General features: G+C 43.5%; 1 protein-coding gene across 3 annotated transcripts in view; it reads left to right on the plus strand.

Annotated features, from left to right (window-relative positions):
- KYNU (kynureninase) overlaps positions 1-23,701 on the plus strand; it is a 76,285-nt gene that overhangs the window by 50,905 nt on the left and 1,679 nt on the right. For all 3 annotated transcript variants that reach the window (XM_069735344.1, XM_069735346.1, XM_069735345.1), the window contains exons 9-13: positions 2,365-2,463; positions 3,751-3,824; positions 6,884-6,936; positions 10,777-10,862; positions 21,556-21,786. In XM_069735344.1, the coding sequence (XP_069591445.1) occupies positions 2,365-2,463; positions 3,751-3,824; positions 6,884-6,936; positions 10,777-10,862; positions 21,556-21,786 (543 nt within the window). The remainder of the gene's footprint in view (positions 1-2,364; positions 2,464-3,750; positions 3,825-6,883; positions 6,937-10,776; positions 10,863-21,555; positions 21,787-23,701) is intronic.

The raw sequence follows: 23,701 nt of genomic DNA on the forward strand, positions 1-23,701 counted from the left end.
CACAGCTCACCTCCTCCTCCTGTACAATGACCGATAACACCTCTATATACAGTAGATAACACATGATCCTCTATTCACATTAGGTGATATTACAGCTCACCTCCTCCTCCTGTACAATGACTGATAACACCTCTACATACAGTAGATAACACAGGATCCACCATTCACAATAGGTGATGTCACAGCTCACCTCCTCCTCCTGTACAATGACTGATAACACCTCTATATACAGTAGATAACACATGATCCTCTATTCACATTAGGTGATATTACAGCTCACCTCCTCCTCCTCCTGTACAATGACTGATAACACCTCTATATAAAGTAGATAACACAGGATCCACCATTCACAATAGGTGATGTCACAGCTCACCTCCTCCTGTACAATGACTGATAACACCTCTATATACAGTAGATAACACAGGATCCAGCTTTCACAATAGGTGATGTCACAGCTCACCTCCTCCTCCTGTACAATGACTGATAACACCTCTATATACAGCAGATAACACAGGATCCACCATTCACAATAGGTGATGTCACAGCTCACCTCCTCCTCCTGTACAATGACTGATAACACCTCTATATACAGTAGATAACATAGAATCCACCATTCACAATAGGTAATGTCACAACTCACCTCCTCCTCCTGTACAATGACTGATAACACCTCTATATACAGTAGATAACACAGGATCCACCATTCACAATAGATGATGTCACAGCTCACCTCCTCCTCCTGTACAATGACTGATAACACCTGTATATACATTAGATAACACAGGATCCACCATTCACAATAGGTGATGTCACAGCTCACCTCCTCCTTCCGTACAATGAGTGATAACACCTGTATATACAGTAGATAACACAGGATCCACCATTCACAATAGGTGATGTCACAGCTCACCTCCTCCTCCTGTACAATGACTGATAACACCTCTATATACAGTAGATAACACATGATCCTCTATTCACATTAGGTGATATTACAGCTCACCTCCTCCTCCTCCTGTACAATGACTGATAACACCTCTATATAAAGTAGATAACACAGGATCCACCATTCACAATAGGTGATGTCACAGCTCACCTCCTCCTGTACAATGACTGATAACACCTCTATATACAGTAGATAACACAGGATCCAGCTTTCACAATAGGTGATGTCACAGCTCACCTCCTCCTCCTGTACAATGACTGATAACACCTCTATATACAGCAGATAACACAGGATCCACCATTCACAATAGGTGATGTCACAGCTCACCTCCTCCTCCTGTACAATGACTGATAACACCTCTATATACAGTAGATAACATAGAATCCACCATTCACAATAGGTAATGTCACAACTCACCTCCTCCTCCTGTACAATGACTGATAACACCTCTATATACAGTAGATAACACAGGACCCACCATTCACAATAGGTGATGTCACAGCTCACCTCCTCCTCCTGTACAATGACTGATAACACCTCTATATACAGTAGATAACACAGGACCCACCATTCACAATAGGTGATGTCACAGCTCACCTCCTCCTTCCGTACAATGAGTGATAACACCTGTATATATAGTAGATAACACAGGGTCCACCATTCACTGTATTCTATTCTATGTAGATGGACGGGGGAGGGGGAGGGAGGAGCTCTGTCTCTAGCTCCTCCCCTCTCTACATACTGACTTTTGATAATGATCGCTCAATTTTGTCATAAAAGACATTTTTAGACTTTTCATCACCTCTTTTAACTTTTTTTTTCATTTTTTCACTTTTTTTTTTACTCTCCCTATTCCAAGAGCCATACATTTTTACTTTTTCCATCTACATGGTTTGTTTGTTTACAGGACTAGTTGTAGTTTTAAGTGACAGCATTCGTTTTACCATATAATGTACTGAAAAATAAAGAAGAAAGAAAACATAATTCCTCTTTTGTTTTTGAAGTTTTGTATTTTAAGTTGTTCCTTGTCCATTGAAAATGACCTGACGGTATGATTCTAAGGGTCAGCAGTCAGCACGATTATAAGTATACCCAATATATATATATATATATATATATATATATATATATATATATATATATATATATATATATATATATATATATATTATTTTTTTTTATTTATTTTTTTTATTTATATTGTTGTGGTTTAAAAAAAAAGTGGAAGTGATGAAAGTTTAGTTACTTTTATTCATTGAATGTTTATATTCGTTTCTCTACTGCCCTCTTGTGTTACTTTTTTGGAACTGCACTGCCATAAAATGATAACAAGTTTAAGCTCAAGAAACCATCGCTGAAACGATTTTCCAATTATTCTAATGAAATGTATAATTAATAAGGCAAATATATATTTTTTCTAGGGGTGCTACGTTGGCTTTGATTTGGCCCATGCTGTTGGTAATGTTGAACTTCGCTTACACGAGTGGGAGGTGGACTTCGCTTGTTGGTGTTCTTATAAGGTCCTTATTATTTTTTCTTATATATTTACTAAGTTTATGGAGCTTTGATATTTAGGGTAATTTGCAGAATCATTAGATTTCATTGCGGTGGTCCTGTTACTATGAGATTACTACAATATATATCATTAAAGAGGTATTCCCATCTTGTAAAGTGTTTGCCACTTAGACGGTCTGACCTGTAGGAATCTTACTAATCCTGAAAATGAAGGGAGTGCAGCACTTCCACATTCAAGTGAATAGAGTTAGACTCCTGCACGGCCGAGTGACCAGGACCACGGCTGTACAGGACACAACGCTACACCGGCAGCATGACGCCTTCATTCTAAGGATAAGTAATATACTATCATAATATACTTTTATTACAAGGTCCCTATTTAAATTAAAAGTTTCTTTTAAACAAGTGTTACCCTATCCATATAAGAGGGTATAACTTCCTAATCGCTGGGGGTCCGCATGCTCAATCTTCGCTCTACTCATTGTCTATGGGACTGCCGGGCATAGTGCTCAGCTACTTTCATCAGTCCCATAGACAATGAATGGAACGAATGTCACCTATGAAGGCTTCTGCTCTATTCATGAGCCCCCTTCTAAGGGTTCCAGAGCCCTGATCTCCCTTTTTGCATGGGTTCAAAGTGTTTGGACTCCCAGTGATCAGCAAGTTATACGCTATCCTCTGGATAGGGGATAACATGATCTTTTGGACTTAACCCTTTAATGCAGTGGTGGACATAGAGAAGGAACGCCCCTGAGCTAGACAATATATGAGCCCTTTGCAGTCCAAGAGTTGTCACTCAAATCCCCCATCTGGAATTCCCTGGGAATGATCCCAAATCTCCTATGACCCACAAAGGAACACCCACATTTGGACAGGGTTTACATAAACCCCAACCTTTTTTAATCTGGGGTGGCCCTAAATCTGCTTGGGCCGTATCTGAAAACTGTGGACAGTCAGCCCCTGTAACCACCTTAACGTGGACCCCCAACCTTGTGCATACTCTTATGTGCCATGTACCGAATGGTAGACGTTCCCTATATTTTGCTTTCCATGGTGGAATCACCAACTCTCCGCACTTTCCTGGTGAGTTTATTCTCGTAGACAGGAGCCCATCTGCCCATACCGGGCGGCAGTATAAAGCCCATTATCGGCCAGCGCTGAAGAATAAGGAGACAGGTGCTTGGCGGCAGATAATGCAGCGTGTTTTATGTGCCCGAGATCCACTTTAGCTCTATTTGATGCTTTTGCACATTGACGAAGTAATTAGTTGTTCTCTTTCTATTTGTTTGCAGTATCTGAACTCCGGGGCTGGAGGATTAGCCGGAGCTTTCATCCATGAGAAACATTCCAGCACTATTCAACCATCGTACGTAACGCTCTACTTTCCTATCAACTCATTAGTGTTTTTCTATGGGAAATTAGGTAAATTGTCCGGGCACCTAACCGGCACCACAGGGTCACATTCTTACTACTTGTTACAGGAATCAATGTCTTATGTGCGGGACCATCAGGGTGATGATGCTGGAAGCAGAACGTAGGGGAAAGGGTAGACATGGGATATACTCTCGTATATTGCTGGGATTGCCACCAACGTCCGATCGTAGGGTGACCGGACACTGCAGCCCAGTCACCGTTCCACTGTCTCCTGCCAGCTCTGCTCAGCTTTTATTACAGTGATCACCTGATTAGACATTGAGTATAATTAGCGACTAAATTATTCTCGAGAAAACAGCCGAGCAGAGAGGCACGATGGTATCCAAGGAAGTAGCCATTTGGCTCCACTCAAGACATTAGTGATGTATCAATATTGCAGAACCAGTAGGCATATTCTATTAAAAATGAATTTCACTCAGTATTGTGGGATGCGTTCTGGGGTATGTAAGAGAAAGCATGGTCTGACCCAGAGATTACATGAAGGTGGTCTCTCTGACACCCTGCTGAGGAAACGCAGGCAGTGTCTTGTGGTTTTTTGGCTCTCTAAAGACGTACATGCCTGGTATTATGTGGGGTACGTTTGTCACCTGCATGAGAACTATTACGGTAATGTATGGAATGATCCTGGCGCTGTATTGAGGTAATCTTTAGCACAGCATAAACGTCATCGTGGGGATGGAATATAGGTTTGGTAGGTGGAGATCCAGCAGAATCAGGGAGGAGGGACACTGAGGAGCCGTCAGGCAGAATAAGTGGGTGGAGATTCAGCAGAAGCATGGAGGAGGGACACTGAGGAGCCGTCAGGCAGGGTAGGTGGAGACTCAGCAGAAGCAGGGAGGAGGGACACTGAGGAGCCGTCAGACAGAGGAGATAGGTGGAGATTCAGCATAAGCAGGGAGGAGGGACACTGAGGAGCCGTCAGGCAGGGTAGGTGGAGACTCAGCAGAAGCAGGGAGGAGGGACACTGAGGAGCTGTCAGACAGAGGAGATAGGTGGAGATTCAGCATAAGCAGGGAGGAGGGACACTGAGGAGCCGTCAGACAGAGGAGATAGGTGGAGATTCAGCAGAAGCAGGGAGGAGGGACACTGAGGAGCCGTCAGGCAGGGTAGGTGGAGACTCAGCAGAAGCAGGGAGGAGGGACACTGAGGAGCCGTCAGACAGAGGAGATAGGTGGAGGTTCAGCATAAGCAGGGAGGAGGGACACTGAGGAGCCGTCAGACAGAGGAGATAGGTGGAGATTCAGCAGAAGCAGGGAGGAGGGACACTGAGGAGCTATCAGGCAGGGTAGTTAGGTAGAGACTCAGCAGAAGCAGGGAGGAGGGACACCAAGGAGCTATCAGGCAGGGTAGGTGGAGATACAGCAGAAGCAGGGAGGAGGGACACTGAGGAGCTATCAAGCAGGGTAGGTAGGTAGAGACTCAGCAGAAGCAGGGAGGAGGGACACCAAGGAGCTATCAGGCAGGGTAGGTGGAGATACAGCAGAAGCAGGGAGGAGGGACACTGAGGAGCCATCAGACAGAGTAGGTAGGTGGAGATTCAGCAGAAGCAGGGAGGAGGGACACTGAGGAGCCATCAGACAGAGTAGGTAGGTGGAGATTCAGCAGAAGCAGGGAGGAGGGACACTGAGGAGCTATCAGGCAGGGTAGGTAGGTAGAGACTCAGCAGAAGCAGGGAGGAGGGACACCAAGGAGCTATCAGGCAGGGTAGATGGAGATACAGCAGAAGCAGGGAGGAGGGACATTGAGGAGCTGTCGGGCAGGGTAGGTAGGTGGAGATTCAGCAGAAACAGGGAGGAGGGACACTGAGGAGCTATCAGGCAGGGTAGGTAGGTGGAGATTCAGCAGAAGCATGGAGGAGGGACACTGAGGAGCTATCAGGCAGGGTAGGTGGAGATACAGCAGAAGCAGGGAGGAGGGACATTGAGGAGCTATCAGGCAGGGTAGGTAGGTGGAGATTCAGCAGAAACAGGGAGGAGGGACACTGAGGAGCCATCAGGCAGGGTAGGTAGGTGGAGATTCAGCAGAAGCAGGGAGGAGGGACACTGAGGAGCTATCAGGCAGGGTAGGTGGAGATACAGCAGAAGCAGGGAGGAGGGACATTGAGGAGCTATCAGGCAGGGTAGGTGGAGATACAGCAGAAGCAGGGAGGAGGGACACTGAGGAGCTGTCGGGCAGGGTAGGTAGGTGGAGATACAGCATAAGCATGGAGGGGGGCCACTGAGGAGCCGTCAGACAGAGTAGGTAGGTGGAGATAGCTGTCAGTCATGTTAGATAAGTGGAGATTCAGCAGAAGCAGGGAGGAGGGACACTGAGGAGCTATCAGGCAGGGTAGGTAGGTGGATATTCAGCAGAAGCAGGGAGGAATGATGCTGAGGAGCTGTCAAACAGGCTAGATGGACAGAGATTTTTTTTTAAATTTCATATCAAATAAAACAGCCATTCGGACATGGATTTTCTAAGTATTCCAGCCTTATTAGGTAGAAAAAAACATATTTAATAATGTATGCAGTTTCATTTTTTTTAAATATGATGACAGATCTGCTTTGATTAGTTTAGTTATAGTTTAGTAAAAAAAAGGTTTACAAAAAGGATTAAAAATATTTCATACGCTGAATTTGCTACTTTAAGCTTTGCAGAGTGTATGTTCATTTCTTCATGGTTGGGAAGTTTATGATTCTCGTAGAGGGGCTCATTGAATATTGCAGCCTCTGTTTATAACTGCTCAGACTCGAGATTTGTGTACAGACTTCGGTCCTTCCGACCTTCACGGTGATACAATTCTTCTCCCATCTCTCTGGTCAGCAATGTTACATTCATGTCCCCCATTTTCTCACGCAGCGATATTTGATCTGAAGTCTCCAATCTCTGCCGGTCGCCCGCTGAGCTGACGAGCTGTATTCGACATACAGTTGTGCCGCGCTTTGCTGGCATTAGCTACTTCCGCGGCTGCTGTAATTGAACATAATGATTTTTATTTCCCTCTTGTTCCAGGTTGGTTGGCTGGTGGGGTCACGAGTTCAAATCCAGATTCAACATGGAGAACAGTACGTACTCGCATGGTGATAACACATCCGTAGGCTTTAATGCACCGGCGCCGTCTCCATAAAACAATGCGCTCAGCATTTCATTCGGCGCACAGCCAGGGCGACAATGACGGGCACGGAACTAATCCTTCATGATGTCCGGGATGAGCAGCGGACTCTACAGTTATGTTTTCTGCCTTGATCTTTAAATGGACCTGTCATTCCAAGATAGAAGACACATTGCTGTCTTTAAGACCTCAGACACGGATTTGTCTGTTTGCCGGTCTTGTCCATGGCTTCCTAGCATGACATCAATCCGGCACGTGTTACATTTAGTCTGATATATCCAGATGTAGCAGAGAAGAGTTTGCCATTTTCCATCCTTCTTCTTTCTGTTACAATGTGTTGCTATTTCTAGGAACACAGATACATACAGTACTTACTAACATATAGAATGTCAAATCCTTCATTTTTATGTCCCGCTCCCACAAACTTACTGATATGGCACAAAATTTCAACTTTTTCATGTTTTCGATGAAGCCTGTACATCTATTGGTCTGGCAAGCAGGATAATTAAGGCATAGTCAGCACTTTAGGCAAATATGCAGGTCAACTTATGGAGATTTTTAAAAGAAAAAATGTTACTTTCTTTAAAAACAGCACCAGTCATACGTTGTGATATAGAACTCAGTCATATGCATTTAGCTGAGACACAAGACATAATCCATGTGTGGTGCTGTTTTTGCAAAGAAGAAGCCAAAGACCATTAACCCTAATAAGAAACTCAAACTTTGTGATCTGTCTAGAAGAGTTCTCAGCATTCTCTTTATGATCACAGGCAAGATATCAATGACTGGTAACACCTCTATATACAGTAGATAACACAGGATCCACCATTCACAATAGGTGATGTCACAGCTCACCTCCTCCTCCTGTACAATGACTGATAACACCTCTATATACAGTAGATAACACAGTATCCACCATTCACAAAAGGTGATGTCACAGCTCACCTCCTCCTCATGTACAATGAATGATAACACCTCTATATACAGTAGATAACACAGGATCCACCATTCACAAAAGGTGATGTCACAGCTCACCTCCTCCTCCTGTACAATGAATGATAACACCTCTATATACAGTAGATAACACAGGATTCACCATTCACAATAGGTGATGTCACAGCTCACCTCCTCCTCCTGTACAATGACTGATAACACCTCTATATACAGCAGATAACACAGGACCCACCATTCACAATAGGTGATGTCACAGCTCACCTCCTCCTCCTGTACAATGAATGATAACACCTCTATATACAGTAGATAACACAGGATCCACCATTCACAATAGGTGATGTCACAGCTCACCTCCTCCTCCTGTACAATGACTGATAACACCTCTATATACAGCAGATAACACAGGACCCACCATTCACAATAGGTGATGTCACAGCTAACCTCTTCCTCCTGTACAATGACTGATAACACCTTTATATACAGCAGATAACACAGGACCCACCATTCACAATAGGTGTTGTCACAGCTCATCTCCTCCTGTACAATGACTGATAACACCTCAAAATACAGTAGATAATACAGAATCCATCATTCACAATAGATGATGTCACAGCTCACCTCCTCCTCCTGTACAATGACTGATAACACCTCTATATACAGTAGATAACACAGGATCTACAATTCACAATAGGTGATGTCACAGCTCACCTCCTCCTCCTATACAGACTGATAATACCTCTATATACAGTAAATAACACAGGATCCACCATTCACAATAGATGATGTCACAGCTCACCTCCTCCTCCTGTACAATGACTGATAACACCTCTATATACAGCAGATAACACAGGATCCACCATTCACAATAGGTGATGTCACAGCTAACTCTTCCTCCTGTACAATGACTGATAACACCTGTATATACAGTAGATAACACAGGATCCACCATTCACAATAGGTGATATCACAGCTCACGTCCTCCTGTACAATGACTGATAACACCTCTATATACAGTAGATAACACAGGATCCACCATTCACAATTGGTGATGTCACAGCTCACCTCCTCCTCCTGTACAATGACTGATAACACCTGTATATACAGTAGATAACACAGGATCCACCATTCACAATAGGTGATATCACAGCTCACCTCCTCCTCCTGTACAATGACTGATAACACCTGTATATACAGTAGATAACACAGGATCCACCATTCACAATAGGTGATGTCACAGCTAACCTCCTCCTCCTGTACAATGACTGATAACACCTCTATATACAGCAGATAACACAGGATCTGTTGTGAATTCTGCTCTTGGGCTCCCTCCGGTGGTTATGAGTGGTAGTGCTGCTGTCTTTGGATCGCAGCATTTATCAGGTGTGTCCACTTATTGCAATTTGGACTGGGCTATTTAGTCTTGCTTGATCCTTTAGTCAGTTGTCCATTGTTTTTGGAGGATTCTCATCCCTACCTGGTCTCTCCTGTTTTGCTGTTCTTTTCAACAAAGATAAGTTCTGGCTTTGTTTTTGCTGTCCTCATGCTGTGGACCTTATAGTTCAGTGCATTTTCATGTTTTGTCTAGTCCAGCTTTGTCTGTGTAAGGATTTTTTGCAGCCAAGCTGTATCTCTGGATATGCAGATATACCCTCCATGTCTTTAGTCAGATGTGGAGATTTGTATTTTCTGTGGTGGATATTTTCTAGTGTTTTAATACTGACCGCATAGTACTCTGTCCTATTCTTTCTTTTTAGCTAGAAAGGCCTCCTTTGCTAAATCCTGATTTCAGTCTGCGTATGTCATTTCCCTCTCCTCTCACAGTCAATATTTGTGGGGGGCTGTCTATCCTTTGGGGATTTTCTCTGAGGCAAGATAGTTTTCCCTTTTCTATCTTTAGGGGAAGTTAGTCCTTAGGCTGTGTCGAGGTGTCTAGGGAGTGTTAGGTACATCCCATGGCTACTTCTAGTTGCGGTGCTAAGTTCAGGGTCTGTGGTCAGTACAGGTACCACCTTCTCCAGAGTACGTCTCATGCTGCTCCTAGGCCACCAGATCATAACAAGAATCCATCATCCACAATAGGTGATGTCACAGCTCACCTCCTCCTGTACAATGACTGATAACACCTCTATATACAGTAGATAACACAGGATCCACCATTCACAGTAGGTGATGTCACAGTTCACCTCCTCCTCCTGTACAATGACTGATAACACCTCTATATATAGTAGATAACATAGGATCCACCATTCACAATAGGTGATGTCACAGCTCACCTTCTCCTCCTGTACAATGACTGATAACACCTTTATATACAGTAGATAACACATTATCCATTCACAATAGATGATGTCACAGCTCACCTCCTCCTCCTGTACAATGCCTGATAACACATCTATATACAGTAGATAACACATGATCCACCATTCACAGTAGGTGATGTCACAGCTCACCTCCTCCTCCTGTACTATGACTGATAACACCTCTATATACTGTAGATAACACAGGATCCACCTTTCACAATAGATGATGTCACAGCTCACCTCCTCCTCCTGTATAATGACTGATAACACCTCTATATACAGTAGATACCACAGGATCCACCATTCACAATAGATGATGTCACAGCTCACCTCCTCCTCTTGTACAATGACTGATAACACCTCTATATACAGCAGATAACACCGGATCCACCACTTACAATAAGTGATGTCACAGCTCACCTCCTCCGTCCCCTTTCAATGATTGATACCACCTCCTGTACAGTCCAGAAAGCAGATTTTTTGTTGCTTCCTCAGCACTACATAATTTATAGTAATAACTTTGTATTTTTATTCTTTAGAACTAAAATTGAGCCAAGGTGTGGATGGCTTCCGTCTGTCTAATCCCCCGATTTTTCTGGTGTGTTCCCTCCATGCAAGTTTGGAGGTAAGAATGATAGTGAAATGCACTATAGGATTTTTAAAGGGACACTGTCACCTGAATTTGGAGGGAACAATCTTCAGCCATGGAGGCGGGGTTTTTGGGTTTTTGATTCACCCTTTCCTTACCCGCTGGCTGCATGCTGGCTGCAATATTGGATTGAAGTTCATGGTCTGTCCTCCGTAGTACACGCCTGCACACCGCAATCTTGCCTTGCGCAGGCGTGTACTATGGAGGACAGAGAATGAACTTCAATCCAATATTGCAGCCAGCATGCAGCCAGCAGGTAAGGAAAGGGTGAATCAAAAACCCAAAAACCCCGCCTCCATGGCTGAAGATTGTTCCCTCCAAATTCAGGTGACAGTGTCCCTTTAATGCGACCACACGTCTCACAATAATGACACCGTAGCCAAGAAGGTGAGATTGATGAGGATTGATATGCAAAAATTATAAGATAAAGAATCATCTCAGAAATGCCACACATTGATCCTGCAGGAAGTTTCTCTTTCTTTGGAGTAACATTGTGTGCAGCAAGAAGACTGTCTGCTCACGTGTAAATTAGATTTTCTTTTCCAAAAACAGCACCACTTTTGTTGACAGGCTATGTCTGGTATTACAGTTCAGCTGAATTCACGCAAAAGAGGGATGAGCCTCGCTGGCAGCACAATACATGGATTTGTGAATAACTCATGTTGGGGAGCTCCCTGGCCCGCAGTCTCATAATGGCCCAATAGAAGGTACCAAACATGGAGACTGTGATTGGCACTATAACGGATAATTTGGTATTAAATCTAGTGATGAGAGAGTATACTCGTTACTCTGGTTTCACCCAGCACGCTCGGATGTTCTCTGAGTATTTCGATGTGCTCGGAGATTTAGTTTTCGTCGCTGCAGCTGTAAGATTTGCGGCTGCTAGACAGGCTGAATACATGTGGGGGTTGCCTGCTTGCTGCGGCTACGAAAACTAAATCTCCGAGCAGTCACAAATACTCTGAGATCACCCGAGCGTGCTCGTGGAAAGCCGAGTAACGAGTACACTCGCTCATCACTAATTATATCCTGACATGAGTGTGCTGTGTGGCAAACTGCATTATAGCAGATAACTGAGGGATGACTGAGGCCAACTGTCTTGTTGCAGATAACTGGGAGAGGCCAGAAATGGGGCCTTGTGTGAACCCTGAGTGGGGTGGAAATTAACCCAGGGAAATAAGGAGTGACGGAGGGTAGGGGAAGTGAAGTCCATAGAAAATGCATGGAAAAAAGGAAAATTAAAGGTGTTGCCACACAGCACACTCATTCACTGCACTCCCCCTTTCACTGTTAGAACCTATGTCCTCCACACTGTTTCCGTGTCCAGGATCATCGCTCCATAGCCTTTACTGCAGTTCCAGCGGTGAGCGCTCCATCCGGGCTTCCTGCTTTAGCGTTGCCGGGGCAATGCGTCTAGAGCGGCCTGGTCCCGCCTCCCTGCTCTGACGCGACGGCGACCTCTAGTTAAAAGTCGGGTTTCATTTTATATATATATATATATATATATTTATATATATATATATATATATATATATATATATATATATATGTCATTCAGACACATATATATATTTATATTAACTTCAGCGCGATATAGCAGAAAAGCCGGTAATTCAATTACCAGCTTTTCATTTCTCCTGTCAAAACCCGACATGATATGAGACCTAGTTTACATACAGTAAACCATCTCATATCCCCCATTTTTTTGCATATTCCACACTACTAATGTCAGTAGTGTGCATGTGCAAAATTTCAGCGCTCTAGCTCTTAAATTTAAGGGTTAAATCGCGGAAAAAATTGGCGTGGGCTCCCGCGCAATTTTCTCCGCCAGAGTAGTAAAGCCAGTGACTGAGGGCAGATATTAATAGCCTGGAGAGGGTCCACGGTTTTTGCCCCCCCTGGCTAAAAACACCTGCCCCCAGCCACCCCAGAAAAGGCACATCTGGAAGATGTGCCTATTCTGGCACTTGGCCACTCTCTTCCCATTCCCGTGTAGCGGTAGGATATGGGGTAATGAAGGGTTAATACCACCTTGCTATTGTAAGGTGACATTAAGCCAAATTAATAATGGAGAGGCGTCAATTATGACACTTATCCATTATTAATCCAATTGTATGAAAGAGTTAAAAAAAAACACACACACAATATTAAAAAGTATTTTAATGAAATAAACACACCGTTTGTTGTAATATTTTATTGTACGCTCAATCCACTCGCTGAAGACCCTCGCTCTGTAACAAATAAAAAATAATAAACCAACAATATACATACCTTCCGTAGATCTGTAACGTCCCACGTTGTAAATCCATCTGAAGGGGTTAAAATATTTTACAGCCAGGAGCTCTGCTAATGCAGCACTGTTCGTGGCTGTAAACCCCAGCAAATGAAGGTAATGTAGGTCAATGACCTGTAGTTACCTTCATTCGCGGTGATGCGCCCCCTGCTGGATGTCCCTGGAGCGTGGGAAAAGTTTCCAGGCTCGAGGTCATATGAGGACATCCAGCAGGGGGCGCATCACCGCGAATGAAGGTAACTATAGGTCCTGGCCACAGTCAAACAGCTATTTTAGTGACCATACTGAATAAAAACATAGAAAGCTATAAGTCTCAACACTCAGAGTTCACCTAGAATACGATAAATATAGCTTACAAATGTAAATTAATCAAGAAACAATGCATATCTAAATCAACTGTATATATTATTAATAATTTAAATTATAGTATTAAACGTACGGTAACTACTGACTGGTGGGTGAATTGAAATGTATATGTGTGGGTAGCACGATGGCTCAGTGATTAGCATTATTGACTTTCAACACTTCAAATATATCCTGATAGTGAATGTAGACTGGGCCCCAATGGAGACAATAATGAAAATGTCTGTACAGCGTTGTGGAATCTATTGGCACTACATAAGCAACAATAATAAATGATAACATCTATAATACCACTTTTCATCAACAGAGGGCAATAGATAGATAAACAAGCCAATTCTAATTCAGCGCAAAAGGGAAAAAAAATGCAATTCAGTTGTAAAACTAATGGAAAATTGAAAAATCTGCCTTCCATAGTACCACCACCCATAAGCCACAGATTGTCACATATTTACAATATTATTTAAGAGCAATTTATTCCTCAGTTAAAAAATATAAATAATGGTATTTACCATAGTAGGAAACTGCAGATAAATACTGTTTTGAACATGTGCAGGTGTCTGATAGGAAGACTAGCTACAGAGAGAAAACGAAAGCTATGTTTTCCCTGCAGCTGCTCGTTTCCAGTCATAAGGGTGGAGCTAGAGCTTAAGAGTCATCATTCACTAAGCAGCCACATATGTTGTAGAGTAGGATGTCATTCAGGTTATAGGGGGAGCGATTACAGCATGCTCACAGTGTAGTAACTGTTACAGCTCCTTGCATAACCCCGATGACTTAATTTTCTCCAGGTAGTCACAATTCTAATTATGCCTCCTTCAGATGTCCAATCTACACCTACGAGTGCTAAACATCATTTGCACGGATAGCACTCTGGCTCAGTGGTTAGCACGGCAGCCTTGCAGCACTGGAGTCCTGGGTTCAAGCCTCACCAAGGACAACATCTGCAAGGAGTTTGGATGCTCTCCCTGTGTTTGCGTGGGTTTCCTCCGGGTTCTCCGGTTTCCTCCCACATTTCAAAGACATACTGATAGGGAATTTAGATTGTGAGCCCCATCGGGGACAATGATGGTAATGTGTGCAACCTGTAAAGTGCTCCGGAATATGTTACCGCTATATCCGTTCATGGTCGGATAAAAATTGGCATCATAAGTCTATGGGTCAATGGGACCCAGTGCAGGTGGTCTGATGTTTTTTCATGGACTGTTGGAAAGAAAAAAGTGGAGAAAACTTTTTCATTTTTTTCTCCACGTACGAGAAAAACTGTTACGGATCTGCAGCTGAGGACTAGGGTAGAAGGGGGAACAGCTGACCCTGTACTAGGACTAGGCTGAAACCCTACGATGGAGTGGACGACCTATTCCTTGTGAATAGACCCACCGATGTTTCCTAGGCTAAACTCAAAACGAAGACCTACAGGTAGGGGGGAAGGGTATCCCTGAACGATCTAGGGACTGGGAACAAAAACAGGTAAACCTCCTAGTAGGAAAATACAGGAAACTGCAGAAACGAATGGAAAACCAAAAACAAAACTGGCAGAACTAGAGATCCCAGAACTGCACAATATCAAACACAGGAAGCTAACAAGGCACCAAGCCAGAACTCTAGCGGATTAACACTGCTGTCCAGCAAGGACTGGGAGGCAGGTGCTGGGTAATAAAGGGTGATGCGATCACCTGACCTAGGACAAACCCAGCAGCCTGAAAACCACAACAAGATGGCGGATGGTCAAAACGAAATAGATTCTAACAAAAACTGATTACATTCAGAACACACTCTGATCAGAGTCTGATCAAAATAATTGGTCCATTTGGAAAAAAAAAAAACGGACGACTGCATGAGGCCTAAAGCTGTTGCACGTTTAACACGATACTTGTTCCGCAGGCTGTAGGTAATAATTTTTATTTATTTTTTGCTGAAAATTTGCTTTCAATAATAAAGTTGTTATAATTGACCGATCTGCAGCAATTGTAGCAATTTCTCCGTGATTTCTAAGACGGACGTCCCGGCAGAGGCACTATAGAAATTTCAAGGACACAAGTCAAACAAATGAACTTTCTCTGCTCCGCGAGCCGAGCTTAGAAAGCTTTTAGAGCCGAGTCATTTATAACGTTCCCGAACGCTGATTGTTTGTATCATTTTCGACATCGTAACTTAATGCTTCATCTGTAACAACAGAAGCTGTTAAGCCAAATCCTGAAAGCTTTTTGCATGAATTTTCGCTGCTAAATTAGGCAAATTTGACCTGGGAATCTGAGTACAGATAGAAGATTTCACACCAGGGGCTCATTTGCACAAAGTACCTCACTGTAAAGACTCCATAAAAATCATATTTTCCTTTTTTTGGGGGGGTTTTAGTTCATCAATGTGAGACTACAGGGTTTTTCATTTATGAACTTATGTCACCACGTAGCTGCTATGTGTCTATGTCATTAAATCCGCTGCGGGGAGTCTCCAGCAATGAGTCGAGAGCTCAGTGATTCTCCTTTTTATGGCTGATTTTACCCTTTTTGGCACGGTGACTTAGGCTTTCCAAATGCTAATTGCTGCTGTAGAACCTCAGCAAAATGGATCTAACCGTTACTAGCTAAGTCCCAGCTCCCGATGCAATCAAGAAAATGGATCTACAATGCTTTAATGCTGTGAGGATGAATATACGAGCATTCAGGAAGGGCTTGGGAAGCTGCATTTTCAGGGACTTTTATGTGTTTATCCTATTGTCATTTTTTATTTACTTTCATGTGTAAATATTTACATTAAAATCTACTTTTACCTAGATAAGCTTTATTGGCTGACAGACACATCAAGGGTTAACCAATAAGAAGATGGGTGTCAATCCTTTTCTTCAGCGATATCTGGACTGCCTATGATGGAATAGCCTTTGAGTGTCACGCGCTTGCTAATAGATGAGCAAATCTTTTGAAATTCACTTTCACCAGCTTTGTCAAATTTTTCTTGAAAAATCCAATTTGCAGCAAATCAATTCCCTACAAATTGCAATGTTGCAAAGCTTCCAAAAAAGTGTGTAACACTCTGAGGTCTCCTAGGACAGTATCCAACCCCTTTCAGGTTCTTTGACATTATTAACTTTATATTTGCGTTAACATGACCTCAACATGTCTGGCTACGGGAAAAGGGATGGTAAATGTTCTGCACTGCTGTGTTGTCACACACACTGTCTGTAATGTTTATTCAGTGTTTTGTGGCTTAATCTCATTATCTTTATTGCTGAGCAGTGACATCTCACCATCCTGAATACCCTAACAATGCTGCTTCATTCCATGCCTCTGCTTTTATACAGCCTCTCCTGATTGTCTGTGCTATATCATGTAATGTTATAGTTATAAAGCATTATGGGGAGGCTCACATGGCAGCATCTGAGTTCATAAAAGCCTTCTCTTCCCAATGCAACCGTAAGGAGGTGGTGAACAGAAGATGGACTCAATTAGCGTAAGCAGGTAAACATCTGCTGTGTGAAATTGACAAACAGGAACTGAAGAATTGGATAGGTTTTTCCTGGAGGGAATAGTTTAGAAGAGACACAGGGTCAGGTGACAGATGTGTCACAGTTATTAAATATAAAAGGCCTGGCCAGGCCGAGCAGGGGGCAGTTGGCGCCAGAGTCTGCACCAGTCAGGTCTTGTGGCTGCGATGTGGGCTTACATGGACCATAGCCACAAAAGGGTCTGAGAGCGATCAGATCCTTAAGGGCTGAGCTAGACCTGAGCTGAGAGGAAGATTGATGACCTGAGCTGAGTGGAAGATTAGTACCAGATGGCCACAATGCCAGGAGCATATTTCCATCAAAATTTCCCCAATGTCAGTCAACCTAGAGGGGGCCCAATTATTCGACTGATGGCAGCCATCCTACTACCTATCTCTGTGACAGGTGTGGTAAGAATGGTGATAGATGCTTGTCTGTGGAAAGAATTTGGGAAAGAAGGGGATCGTACTGGTGAAAAGCCTCATCAGAAGTGGACCCATCGTGACTTATGGAACCAATGTCTTCAGTTGGGTAGCGCAAAGGGAAGGCCCCATCCATCATGACCATCGAAGAAACAAAGTCACAAATATTCATCCAGTCCTCCAAAGGTTACACCTACTGGAGGAAATGCCGCACTTGGAGGGTTTAGTCTGTGATGAGGAATGCCTGCCCCAGTAGGGCCAAGTGGAGAAACAAGGTCCACCCATTGCAGAGTGACCACAGAAAATGGGTGGAGATAAGGAAGAAACAGGATGTTGAGCTAAGAAGAATCTCATCCAACAGCAGGCGGAGCCATGGTGCAGGTTGACGAAGGGTAAGGGAGACAGCATCATTTGTCTGCAGGGAGATGCCTGCATTACCCTGATGCTTGAATGTGACTCGGGTGGAGCCGGTGGGCACCATGGAAGTTGAAGATGATGGTGAATCAAGGGAAAAGGTGAACATGTGACGCACACCTAATGCACAGTCAGGTGTTGGAGATGGTATGCTGATGCAACTGAAGGAGGTACCACGTTCAATGGTGTCACCCCATTTTCTGACTGCCATGGGGCTGGAAAGACCCAAGGCCTGCAGCCTGGTGGTGAAGTGTGGTCAGGTGGCCTGGTGGAGAAGGCTACTGAGTCCCATGAAGGAGAGCCAGAGATTGAACTTGCACATGGTGTACCTGAAGTTCCGAGTACTCCTGACAAGACAACTCAAGAAGGGCCTTGATAAACTGAGTGTGGCAACACAGGCGAGATATGCATAGGATGATTTCTTCTGACAATGCTTAGTGCAAGAGATGCAGGAATGTGCACAAATACTGTTGACATTGGGCCCACCTTCGAGGAACATTAAGGTACACAAAGACGCTTATCGTCCAAGGACTGAGTAGTTAAAAGAAAGGATGAATATAAGGAGGTGGTGAACGAAATGAAGAACAGTGACCTGAGAGGAAGATCTCTGACCTCAGTTGAGAGGAAAATTCATGACCCGAGCGGAGAAGATTGGTCACTTGAGCTGAGATGAAGACCTGTGTCGTGAACTAAGAGGAAGATAGGTGATTTGAGCTGAGCAGAAGACTGTGACCATGTGATGACCACTGTGATCCACGCAGGTAGAAGACAGTGACCAGATCTGAACCAGGCATGAAAGATGATCTGGCTGTAGCGGAGGACCATTCCGAAGCAGACATATGGTACTAGGAGTGGACTGGGACAGCACTTCAAGTAGCAAAGGTGACCAGTGAGTTGACAAGGTGACAAGGTGACAAGCGGTTAATGCCATGACTACTATTAGGGCTTGTGCACTGTTTTGTGGTGTTCAGATAGCTAGCAACAGTAACTTGTAGAGTGACACTCATGTAAAATAATGTTTACGGTGACCACTACTCAGACATAGGAATAATAATGTGCAAATAATACTGTGATTATATTTTGGATATCTGTGTTGCCAAATTCTGTATTGCAATAAAACCGGTTTTACTCTCTTTGCTTGTGCCATTTCTTAATTTCATACGTAAGGCACTAATCCTTGATCTGTATATATTAAATAAATCATTGTTGGTGCAATCTCCACTGTCTCCTCATTGTCTGCACCGTTGCATCCAAGTTACTTGCTTGAACTATCTTTTGCAATGTGAAACATGTCAGCAAGAATTTTTTTTGGCAATCCATGCGAATCAAATATCAAATTGTTTGAATTTGCCCGTTACTGCGAGTTTCTAAAATTTGACTCAAATTAGATGAGCATCTAATAAATGTACTCATCTTTATTGTTTATCTGTCACCAGGGCCGTATTTGCCACTAGGCACTCAAGGACACGGGCCTAGGGTGGCAACATTGCGGGGGGCGGCACCTGAGCAAGGGTTTTTTTTTTTTTTAGTCCCGGGTCACAAACCCGACCGACCGCCCCGCCCCCCCGCCTCCGAGTCCCTCCCACCCTCCTTGAAGACGATACTCACCCTGCTCCAGGGATGCCTGGTCTCAGCGTCTGTAGCGCGTCCTGAGTGAGCGGTCATGTGGTACCGCTCATTAAGGTCATGAATATGCGCAAATTCATGACCTTAATGAGCGGTACCACATGACCGCTCACTCAGGAAGAAGGCACTGCGCCAGTGCGCCGGGAGTCGGGACAGAGCCAGAGGGATGTCGGTGCGGCCGCGCGGTGTGGGACAGCTGACAGGTAAGTATGAGGGACAGGGGACGGGGGATGAAGGAGGAAGGTAAGCCGCCCGCGCCATGCAAGATGGGAGAAGGAGCGGGAGAAGGAGCGGGAGAAGGAGCGGGGGAGGGGGTGGAGAGATGAGCCATGCATACAGGGGGGAATTATGAGCCATGCATACGGGGGATTATGAGCCATCACTGTCACTGACACCTCACCAGCTTCCACTGCTGTCTGACACTGCCAATATTTTCCTTAGCACTGACAGTGAGGGAAGCAGTGCTGACTGGGTGCGAACAGCTCTGGGTGGTGCATATTCCACTCCTGGGGTAGACCAATTACTCAATAAGTTCAGCAGCCAATGTGCACCACTTCTTATTTAAACTCCTATAGTCACTTTTCAATTATCGTACTATACTACAGTTCTGGTACTGGTAGACTTCTATAGGATTGACCCTTTGTGTTCTGTTATAACTTTTGTTCCACATTTAATCTTTTGTTTGTTGGGAATTCAAACAGGCAATCCCTGCATGTGTTCAGGTTGTCTAACAGCCGCAAATCATGCAGCTGCGGGGACACAAACATAAGCTGCGAGCACGCCCAAGACACTCGGAGATCACCCGAGCGTGCTTAGAAATTTCGAGTAACGAGCACACTCGCTCATCACTACTCGAGGGCTGCTTTCTCTCTTTGTCAAATGTCTCTGCCTGATCCTGTGAACTTGAGCCCAGCTATCCCATAACTCCACTTTGTATATAATTTTGCTATAGCCTATCTCAGGTTCTTACCTGGAGTGGGGATACTTATTACCCTCAATCACTCGACTGACCAGCAGGTAATCCATGGATATAATCCAGAGGCGAGTGCATCTCATCCGGATATAGGAGTAAAAGGGTAAACACCAAGGAACCATTAGGACCTGCTATATGGGGTGGCTTGCAGCAGCGTTGAATGTATTGCTAAAGTGGTAGTGCGCAAGTTTGAACTCTGCTCCATTCACTTTACATAGGAGCATGGGTCATGCACGTGTACTATCCCATATAACCATAAAAGTGAGTGAATGGTTGGTTCATAAGAGAATTTAGATCACTGTCAGGATTCTCTGGTGCCGGAGCAGGTGATCATGTAGCAATTTGCATAATTCCAGCCACATTCCAACTAGACATATTCGATCTTGCTCAACACACTTGCAATGAGTGAGGCTGCGCACGTCTAGTTGGCATGCGACCACATGTATTAAAATCACAGACTTGTGGTCCACTGCCGAAATTGGAGAATCCTGACAGCGTGCACACAGCACGCAATATGAGGATTCATAAATATACAGTCACGTGGAGTGACAGCAGACTTGTAGCCGTAGACCGGACAACCCCTTTATGTTTACTCGCAGTCCTATGTAAAACCGTGAAGATGCATTGTTGCATCATAATGAGCCAAATAAAAAAAGTCAGCTCTTTTATAGCTCTAGTTTTTTGTCATTATGACACATTACTTTGCAAATGACATTTATTTCACCTCCTACCTGGGCAGCCATATTTTACTTTGTTTCATTTGTAACCCTCTATATGGCATGCAACAATAAAGGACCTTGGTCCGAAACGCGTCTGCAGTATTTTATTGCTTATGTGGTGGTGTACCATACAATGATTGTAATTTTTTACAACGATGGTGATAATATTTGTATCCTAGAAGACCCCGATGCTGGATTGGTACCTTGAAATAACCTTCTGCATAGTTACAAAGGTTAAAAAAAAGACACAGTTCCATCAAGTTCATCCTTTCACTTTTATTATTTGCAAATCCATAAACTACAAATGTCACTTTTCTGAGCGATTATTCTGTTTTATCCAATTACATGTTTAATGCCTCATTTTTTTTTCTTTCTAAGGTTTTCAATCAAACCAGCATGAAGGACTTACGGAAAAAGTCGATTTTACTGACTGGCTATTTGGAGTACTTAATTAAACATTATTACAGTGAAAATATGGCTGAACCCGAGAAACCTTATGCAAAAATAATCACACCCTCTCGTTTTGAAGATCGGGGATGTCAGCTCTCCCTGGCATTTTCTCTGCCCATAAAAGCTGTTTACAAAGAACTGGAAAAGCGAGGCGTCGCGGTACGTGATATTGTCCGTTTGTCATAGACGTGTTTGCAAATTAACAATGTCAATACTCGTTTTACTTAATAAAATTACACTTGACCCGGTAATCACATTAAGACATTACAAAGTTTTCCAAGCATTCCGCATTATGAGCGTTGACTTCCTTCTGCTACTTTGCAGGATGTCATCGCTCACGCCTGAATTCTTTATTTTCAATTAACTTCATACTTTTTATGTATAAAGATGGAGCAGCGGACATTAAAGCGAATGTGTTACGTATTTAAAGGAAAGGTTGTCAGGCATGTCATTTCGGTTAATTACATTTCAGTTTTTTAAAGAAAAATAATGTTTTTAGCATTTTTTTAAATCAACTATTTTTTGTAACTTTTGGAAATATTCTAAATGCGACCATATTGTAGAAGCAAAGAATAGAAGTTAATGACAGAGAAGATACCCACCATACATATTAGACTAATGTCATCCAAATCTGATAGTCAGCTGATCACATCAATACTATCTGATTGGTAAAGGGGCATACTGACTATCCACCAATGTATAATATCAGGGGAGAAAAGGATGGAATTCAACCACCCTTATGTTCTCGCGCGGGGTACTGTAAGCCGCTAGCACCGGTTTCCTCCATTCTCCCCCTAAACAACGCATGAATGCTTGAATGATCTATGTATAGGGAAGTGTGGAGACTTAGAGCTCAGCTAAAAGATGTTGTTAGGCTACGTTCACATTTGCGTTGTGCACCGCTGCGTCGGCGACGCAACGCACAACGCAAATAAAAACGCACGCAAAAACGTTTTTTGCCGAAATTTGGACGCAAGAAAAATGCAACTTTTTGCGTTTTCTTGGCCCGTTGCTTGCGGCAAAAAAAATGCATGCGTCGCACAACGCAGCACACAAAAACGCATGCGTCTTCCATGTTAAATATAGGGGCGCATGACGCATGCGTCGCCGCTGCGTCGCCCGACGCAAACCCGACGCAAACACGCATAACGCTAATGTGAAAGTAGCCTAAGATATCTATCCAACACTCAGCCTTCAGAAACAAAGCGCTGCCCAGTGGAGCTGTCATTTGACATTAAAACCTGCACCCTCTTATTATAGTGAGATGACTCTGCTGACGCTGTCTTAGCTCACACAGCAAAGCTGAAAAGAGAGCAGCAGAAACAAATAAGAAAATTCACCGCTCTTTATGTGTGCTCAAGTGACTAACCTGAGAAATGTTAGAATTTAGGATTTTCATGCTAAAATAAAGCAAAAAAATATATATTTTTTTGTAATAGAAAACAATGATGTTACTGGAAATTGAGTTTTTGCTGATCCTTCCCAAAATGAATGAGCTTTCTGAGAATAAAAAAATAACCCAGCTGAAAAATATTAAACTTTGTTGTATATTAAAGAGGTTGTCCACTAATTTTACATTGATGGTCTATCCTTAGAATAGGTCATTAATGTTTAGTTGGTGGGGGTGAGACACCTGGCACCCCCACCGATTAGCTATTCCCGATGTCAGCTGCCAACACCAGGAACAGCTGATGAATGGGGGTGCCGGTATCTCACCCTGACCAATTAGTCATCGATGACCGATCCAAAGGATAGGCCATTAATATTAAAGTACTGAAGAACCTCTTTAAGAAGGGAACAGGCTGCTTTCTTCCCAAAGAGTGCTGCAGCGGTCCAATGGTTGTGTTGGGTTTTGCTGCTCAGCTGTCTTAAAGTGAAGGTTGCTCGACTGCAATACCATAAACAACCTTTAGAAAGGTGTGGTGCTGTTTTGGAAGAAGGCAGCCATGGTTTATGTTCCTAGATGTAAACATCCACTAACCCCTTAAGGACTGGGCAATTTTTCATTCCAAAACTTTACGTTTTTATTCCTTTCTTCCAAAAGCCATGCAGTTTTTATCTCTCAGTCGATGTA

The sequence above is a fragment of the Ranitomeya imitator genome, chromosome 7 (genome assembly GCF_032444005.1).
Source record: "Ranitomeya imitator isolate aRanImi1 chromosome 7, aRanImi1.pri, whole genome shotgun sequence".
Lineage (NCBI taxonomy): Eukaryota > Metazoa > Chordata > Amphibia > Anura > Dendrobatidae > Ranitomeya > Ranitomeya imitator.